Source organism: Nymphaea colorata, chromosome 1 (genome assembly GCF_008831285.2).
Source record: "Nymphaea colorata isolate Beijing-Zhang1983 chromosome 1, ASM883128v2, whole genome shotgun sequence".
NCBI classification, from domain to species: Eukaryota; Viridiplantae; Streptophyta; class Magnoliopsida; order Nymphaeales; family Nymphaeaceae; genus Nymphaea; species Nymphaea colorata.
In genome coordinates, this window is record NC_045138.2 from 40,744,360 (window position 1) to 40,752,602 (window position 8,243).

Below are 8,243 nucleotides of genomic sequence, written 5' to 3' on the forward strand. Positions count from 1 at the left end.
TGATAGAATACATGAAAACATCCATCTCTGAAACTGATAATTTGGATTACCCAGAGCCCAACAGTTTGCTTGATTCCTTAATATATAGTAAGGAGATCCCGCAAGTATCGCGATTTGATAGAGCATTTGCTTATCTAATTAGTTTCTAGAGGTATAAAAGCCTGTTAGGAATCCGCAAACGACAAATCGAGTAGCCTATCACTTCAAAGATCTCATCCTGGTTTGTCTCATTTTGCCGCATTAAAGACAATTAGATCTTGCTTGCTTTTCAACGGAATTTCCTCCATAATTGTGCTTTCATTTTGTCTTAAGAACATTTAAAAAGAAAGTGAAATGTGTCGATATTAATTGACGACATTTTGCAGCTCCTTTTCCTTTTTCTGTTTTCTTCTTAACCAAACATTTTGCCACTGAGGTGACTTTTATCCAGACAAAAGTTGCCCAATAAATTCAACCAACAATACATGTTCGCACTGATCACCAACCCATCTACATCTCAATCGAGAAGATACCCAAATTTTCAAGCTGAGGATTGCAGGAGATAGAGTTGAAGTGCAACACAAACCAGCCATGGAAACTGAGAGCAAGAACTGCACCTAAACAGGTTTTCTAGAAACAGAAACCTTTTTGGGCAGCCTTAACCTCAACAATCATTAGCTAAGCTGCAATCAGAAATGTAGAGTTCACATGAAAATCTTCCAAACTCTTCCTGGCTTTCCCACTTTTGCAGAAAGAGTTTATGCAGATCATTTGTCTCACATGACAGATAAAGAAGAAATCACAACAAAATCCGACTCTTTGAAAATAAGGAAAACAATATACTGAACTTGTTTATCATTGCCATATATTTCAATTTCAAAGAATAGGCTTCACTATTCTTCTGTAACAGCAGCTCATGTTAGTCAAGGAAGGAAGAAAGACAAAGATGTTTCAATTGCAGAATCCAACTCTGCAGCATTCTAAACAAAGTAAAGAAAAAGAGGAACTTTCAGAAGTTCAAAATTGGTATTCATTTGCAGCGGACAACATCATAAAGATCATCAGCGCCATTCCCTTTCTAGCAAAAGAACCAAAAGGAGAAGACAAAAAAGAAGAAAAATATTTCCTTTTTACAGATTAACAACAAGGATAGATATTTTCTGACCATGGAATGCCATCTGAGATCAGATCAATCAAGTCTTCTACATCGCCATGCGGAGACCGTATACAAGGCTCGGTCCTGCCAACAGATTGTCAAGCACCCGCCTTCCTCCTTAATCTTGCACCCTTCACAGGTGCAGCTTTGCAGCAACCTCCTCGCCTGCAACACTCCATAGTAGCTCAGCCCCACCCTTCCGAAGCCGGCGGACTCGAGCCTGGGGATCCATTTCTGAAGCTTCTCATGCCTCTCCTTCCTCTCCGCGCCTTCGCAGGTGATGATGTTCTTGATCTCCTCTCCCAGCAGCTTCTTCTCGATCTTCATCCGATCCATAGATGCCCTCGGCATGCTCGAGTCCAGGCAATCGAACAAGGATGCATAAAAATGAAGGGCTTCGAGCAGCCTGTCCATCAACGACGGGCCGTTGTGGTTGGACTCTTGCTCGGCGACCACCATGATCTTGGGAGACAGTCCCCACAGAGAATTCAGAAAGCTCTCCATTCTTGATGAGCCCATGACAGGCGAAGATGGCGACGACGCCGAATCGGAGCAAAATTCCTTCGGCTCCACCAACCCACGGTGGTTCAACTGCATCATTTTCTGATAATTAGCAATTTTGGCGGCGGCAGCGGCAGCTGCCGGACGCCTCGAGCTATCGTCCTCACTGGCGAGCAGGGTATGCAATTGGAAGACAGAGCAAATGGCCACGGCCTCCCCTGTTTTAACCCTCAAGCAATCGGGGTCCAGGCGATCGAGCTCGCAGACCACTGGGTTGAACTGAAAGGGGACGTCCAACTTCTCGGCCTCCTCCGTCAACCTTACCGCCGTCTGATCGAGCACCTCTTTCTGATTATGAATGCCCGTCACCCTCAGGTGGGGAGGACCTTCCGGCCGGGCGCTGAGTGCTTGCAGAAGGGCGATCCATTGCAGTGGTTCGGCGCAGTGAAGGTCAACGATGTGGATCACCTTCTCTCCTTCCATGGCCTCCAGAATTGCCTGGTTGGCGACGACGAAGACGAGCTTGAGGAAAGGGCAAAGGTCGAAAAAGAGGCGTCTGACAAAGATAGTCTCCGAAACCGGCGAGAACTTGGTGGAGTTGAGAGCCCTATAGATGCCCGGCCAGGACCGGAGGATGCGGCCAGCTAGGGCCTCGGTGAAATACGAGGCCATCCGCTGCATGGGGTCGCCGTCCGGGGAGGCGAGGAGGGAGATCTGCTCAAGGCAGAGGTTGGCATGATCTAGGTTGCCTGCAGAGACAAAGTTGGCACAGGAGAGGAGGAGCTTGATCAGATAGAGGCCGCGCTCCTCGGACTTCAGCTCGCGAAGCCACGCGTAGGGGGAGCTCAGGCCGGGGGATATGGACATTAGGGAGAAGAATTGCAGAGGGGAGGAGGGAACGGAGGAGGATCCGTCGTCCTGAACCATCCCGGCCATGCAATAAGGACGCCCTTCTGGCTATGGGGATAAGGTGCAGAAGGAGACTACGACAAGAATCGGAAGGAGTTGCAAAAGAAGAAGAAGAAGAACAAGAGAAATAAAGAGAAACACGGGAAAACCACAACTTTTTCCTTCTTTGCTTGCTAGAGATAGAGATATCTTGAAGAAGCAGAGATCATGACGAGAGAAACTTCACAGACGTGAAGAAGATGAACATTGCTAGATGGGCTTTACGTATCTTTCGATTTGGAAGGAAGCTGACGGAGAGAACAAAAAGGAACCTTCCTTTTTTCCTTCTTCCTTCTTCGACTGCTCTCTTATTTTCCAAAAGTTATAGTTGCGGCTGACACCAACGCAAATGGACATTCACGTAAGAAAATAGCAAGCTCAGAAGGTTGGTACCCGAAAGACTTCTTGGTGCCTCGACGACGAGAAAAAACAGGAGGAGAATGGTCGTCCCCACCCTTCCGAAATCCTGCAGGGGGCTCTCTTGCTAGCCTTCGGTGAAGGTCGCTCTGATTTCTGCAGAAATTTCACGCGTTCAAAGACCGATGAGCCGATGTAGTGTTGCAAAATGGGTTTTTCTTTTCCTTCTCTTTGGCCAAGTCCAATAGAAGATATTGCTCTCTCCCTCTCTCTCCCTCCCCGCAACTTACCTCCACCTCTCTCTGCGCTCTTGCAGAGAGAAAGAGGAAGCCTTAAATTTCAAGAATAGATGGGATTGCTGCTGTTGATAACATAAAAATCTCTTTTTACGTTCTTTTACAGGAGAAGGTCGGCCTGAGAGATCGAGTCAGGATGAAGTTGAAGGAGGTGATGCGGGGAAAGTAAATGAGGGCAAATACTTCAAAAAAAGTGGGCTCCCTGCTTCCTCCTGCTGCCATTCAGGACAGAAGGGTAATTCAAGTATGGGCAAACGACAAGGAAGATGGTTTTGTCCTCATCGATTTGGTGTGGTTTGAGAAGCAGAGGAATATGGAATTTATGAGAGGGAGTGCCCCCATCTTTGATTTTGTCCTCACCCAGGACAGTCTGGGAATAAAAGCCTGGCTTTTCCTATTCCCCATCTGCACTCTCTTCCAAACATGCCCTAACAAAACAAAAAACAACACCCTTGTTTTGTTTTCTTTACAGTGCCCATGGGGATTGCAAAGCAAACTTTTTGAGTGCTTCCAAACCACCTCCTTCTTGTCCTCTTCTCCGTTCATCCCTAGCAAGGACAAAGAGACAAAGAGCTGGGTTTGAAAACCCTAGCTCCCCAAAATATTAAAAAAAGACATATTCCCACCATCCCCCTACCCCCAGTTACAGACCTTTTTTGATCCATTTGAACTGGTTATTTCTTCCCTGTTAGCAACACCTCCGTGTTTCCTGCACTCACTTTTACCTAATCCTGCACCAACACAACTTGGTGGTCATTGCACCAAGCCCTCTTCCCTTTTATACCGTCAGTGAATGTGTGAGTCAACCGTGTCTGGGTATCTCAGATTTGTGATCTTGTCAAAACAAATGATCACAATATCAACAGAAACTTTCAGATCTTTGTGAGATATGAAGGTCCATACCTGAGAAGAAGAGGGAGGAGGAGCTCCAACAAGGTACACAAGCTCTGTAATAATCATACAATACACAGTGGTGCATGTATTGGCTGAAAAGGAATATTGATAAAGAGCAGGGGACCAATGCCTTCCTCAGTGAGCCTGTCAAATGGGTTTCTGTTTTCTAATTTCTTTTTGGGGTTCAGGCTTATGTCCCACAGAATATTTACAAAGTTCCAAGTCTTTCCATTGGCTTCAATGGTGAGCCAAGACAATTTAAGCATATCAGAGTCAGACCTGGACAAAAGAAAAAAAAAAATACAGTTGCTGGGAAAAGAATAAGGGGAGTGAAAAGAAGAAGGGGTTTTACTGAGCCCACTTGAGACACAAAAAGACTGAATAACTATAAGACTGCATGATCTCAAGCTTATTTAAGAGGCCTAGTTTGTACCTTTGCATAGCTTCATGCATGAAAAAGAAAGCTCATGTTGGCTTTTATTGTTTGAGGCTGATGAGGATGAGGGTATTGGGGAGTTGCCAATTTACAAGGGCCACCGAGAGAACTTCCAAAAGCTTTCATAAAGTGGGTCGTCGGTAGCGTGTGTCATCGTCGGAGGCATCGTTTCAAACAGAGAAGGTGGGACTTCTTCGAGGTGAAAAATGGAATTTAGGGTTGTCCTCATCCTCCACAGCTGGTCAAAAGGTGGTTGCAGTTGCAGACTCTCTTAAAAGAGAAGGCCTCCTCAGAGAAACACACAGAAACAAACAAACAAACAGAAAGAAAATGATTAGACCGATTCTCCTGTGAAAAAAAATTCTCCTCACAGTGCAATTTGCAAGAGGGTAGATCCGCGCCATCGGTGTCTGAGATGCTGCTGCAAAATTGTCTGATTGGCATTGCTTTAAATCCATTATTTGGCATAAATAGTTGATGGGGACACGGATGGACTTCATTTTGTTGGGTTAGTTCGACAAATTTTTTTGTATTTTTTTGCTGCATATTAGCACGACATGATACATCATGCCCATTGAAATCTAGGCAGTTCTGATTATTCATTTCAACGAGTAATATAACTTGGACAGAGCCATCAGATACAGTAAAAACTTGGACCATCCTTTGGCATAGCCATCTGATCCTGTTTAGAATTTGTGTGTGTTTAAGCATTCGATGGACCTATGGAGCGGGTGAATATCAGGAAGATTTGATGTTGTTTGGATTGCAACTAAGTCTCACAAATGGTAAGTGCAGTTTCGTCGGGTTGGAAACAGAAAAATGTATGTATATTTACCATTCCCTTTTACAGTAGAATTTCTTGTATCTTTTCACTGTGTTCTTTTAGAGTAATATTTGTATATCTTTGGCGAAAGCTTTCTCATTACTTCGGCTTTACGGCAAGGATGGCACCATGCCAACATCAAGTTTTTGGCGTTTTTCAACTTCAAGGCATCAAGCAGACCCACCTAACCAAGTGGGTGGAGCCCTCGCGGATATCTTATAATAAAGCTTGCTTTACATATGCACCTGGTTTTCCATAGCTCCATGATAACTATGGTCATTTTTTTTGTCATGGTAATGTCAATTCATGACCTCATGAAATTTGTTCCCTTTAAGCAAACCAGTTCCTCCAAGGAAACGATTCCTTATTCTCAACATCTTTCGGTCGCGAAATTAACGATGAGTTAGACAAGTCAAGATCGAAGAACAGAATGGCAGTAGAAGGGATGGAGAGAAGATCAATGGTGGCCGTTCCTTTTATTTTCATGGTTTCTAATTCTCCCTTTAATTACGTGACCAGAAACTGAGCTTAAGAAAATTGAAATTTCATAGCTTTGTCGTATTCATAAATGTGAACAAGCAGCCGGTTGCTTTATATTTTTCTTTCTTGGCTTCTCTTCGGAAGAAACAATCTTGGCGTAGTTCTTAAGTGGACCATTTTGTCTTGATGTTGGCAACATTCAATCGACCAAAGACTTCGAAGAAGATACCAACTTGCGCCAACGACTCAATTTCCTCGATAAAATAAAGACTGTCGACATTAACTTTATTTTATTATGATGAGAAATCCTTCAAGGATAAGACCACTTAATGAACTCCCCATGGCAGCACTCATGAGCACAGGCACCGTCCTTGTCCAAGACAGGACCACGTAAAAGTTTTGGCCACAGACTTGCTAGACTTAAACTGGAGATAAGGTCTTCATTTTACTCCAAAGGGTTTAGCCCGTTGGTTCTGGCAAATGTCTAGTGGACAACTGGTTATAGTTGGTTTAATGGCTGGTAGACGACTGGTTGCTAGTTGGTTTAAGTGGCATAGACCTCACCCTCTTGCGCAAGCCAAAACGACCTAAAACAGCCCTGAACCTTAAAGACAGACGACAAAGGGGTCTTCGCTCCGCGTCGACCTTCTTCAGAATGCCCCCGACCTACGGTTTTCATTTTAACATCCTTCTTGACCTGGTTTGCTTGGCCTGGTGGCTTTTTGTCCCCTCAAACCCCAAGTTCTTCCTGCCTTAACTACTAGTCTTTCTCCCCAAGATAGGCTGTTACTCTGTCTTCAAGATTTTTGGTGTTTGCTGAGTCCCATTTTCAATGTTATTATCAGTTAAAGTGAAGAAAAGTTTTAAAAGTCTTCGTTACTCATTGTCCCATACGTTAATGTCTCTACCTAACCATGCATGTGGAGCTCTTGCAAACTATCTTCCTCTGTTTCACGGTTTGCCCACCGATCTTGGCGACTATATATATATATATATATGTATATATATATATATTAAAAAACTGCTTTCCACCTCAAACCCTTAAAGTCATAGCCTTGTGTATTTAAGGTTCTGGTTTGCTTCAAGGTCTGTGGATACTTAAACCTTACGACTTGAAAGGATACACATAAAAAGATCCAGACCTTGTGGGCAAAAGAAGAGGGGTTAACACATGACAAGCAAGCACTTCCCATGTACAAATCCCCACATATTGCAGAGAATTCATTGGTTCTCTTGTTCATAAATAGTAACAAGAATCATAATAATAATATGTCGTTTATGCCTGCAGATGTAAATGAATTGTTTCCCACATTTTTGAATAGCCAATGCCTAATGTATTACACGTGATCTTATTGTTTAATAAGTATGTGCATCAGCCATGGCACGAGACGACAGGCCAACGTGCTTTTGACATCATGTACTGCTGGTATAATACTTCTAAATGCTCTAGTAACATTTAAAAAGTTTTTTTTTTCGAAATATTAGTCTAAAATATAGTTATTTACTGACATAATTTGCATTTTTATGGGCCCCAGTTTCAGTAATACAACTTGGGATCCTATTCAACTTCAGGGTGTCCAGATCCAGATTTGGATTGGACAGCCCTTGTGTTGCTGATTTTTTCTACAGTAGTGCTGCCGAATAAAAGACTTGTCCTTTCCTCGCAGCCGCAACTAAAGCATTTACTGGTTTGTCAAGGCACGTTACGTCTCAACATAGAAATTAATGCACCAAAAAAAAGAAAAAATACAACACGCATTAGCAGATGCTGCATGTGTCACAATAATGCCTTTCTGGAGCTGTAGTTGGGAATAATGAATTGGCTCTTGTCGATTTTGTTAAGTATTTTCCTTTGAAACATGTCTTTCATATTTCGGTTAATGCAGGAAAAGAAGTCTTGAACTGGCTAGACAAGATAGATCACACGCAGGCTGGATATTTTGTAAAGATCATTGTTGCTAAAGTTGGTGCTAAGAGTAATGTATTTCGGGTGAGTTTCTATTCAATCTTTTGTCTCGTTTCACTAAGATATAAAGTTTGTTTCTGATACTTCAGACTGCCGTTTTCACTGTGCTTCAACTTATACATCGCTCAATCTTTTGTAGTATGTAGAACATGTTGACATCCTGACAATCAAAATAAAAATTAACCACCGACCCGCTCCCACTCCAAACTGTTTTGCGATCAGGAACTTAATGGACGTGTGTTTGCTGATACAGGCTAATTTTTGTAATTAATAGAAGAAATTCGAACCTTGTTACTAATATGGCTTTGTATCGGAGCGTACCGGTTGACATGTAAGCATATGTATCGGTTGATATACACTGTATCGTCGTGAGGTGGTGAATTCAAAACTCCCAACCAGTGGTTCTG

At 43.1% G+C, this 8,243-nt stretch overlaps 1 protein-coding gene across 1 annotated transcript; it reads right to left on the bottom strand.

Annotated features, from left to right (window-relative positions):
- Nucleotides 1-986: 986 nt before the first annotated feature.
- LOC116267987 (scarecrow-like protein 3) lies at nucleotides 987-5,199 on the bottom strand. The gene has a single exon (XM_031649853.2). The coding sequence runs from the start codon at nucleotides 2,570-2,572 to the stop codon at nucleotides 1,169-1,171; it is 1,404 nt and encodes a 467-aa protein (XP_031505713.1). The 5' UTR covers nucleotides 2,573-5,199; the 3' UTR covers nucleotides 987-1,168.
- Nucleotides 5,200-8,243: the final 3,044 nt, after the last annotated feature.

Excerpts from the sequence above, each read along its gene's own strand:
- LOC116267987 (XM_031649853.2), bottom strand. The coding sequence starts at position 2,572 with ATGGCCGGGATGGTTCAGGACGACGGATCCTCCTCCGTTCCCTCCTCC.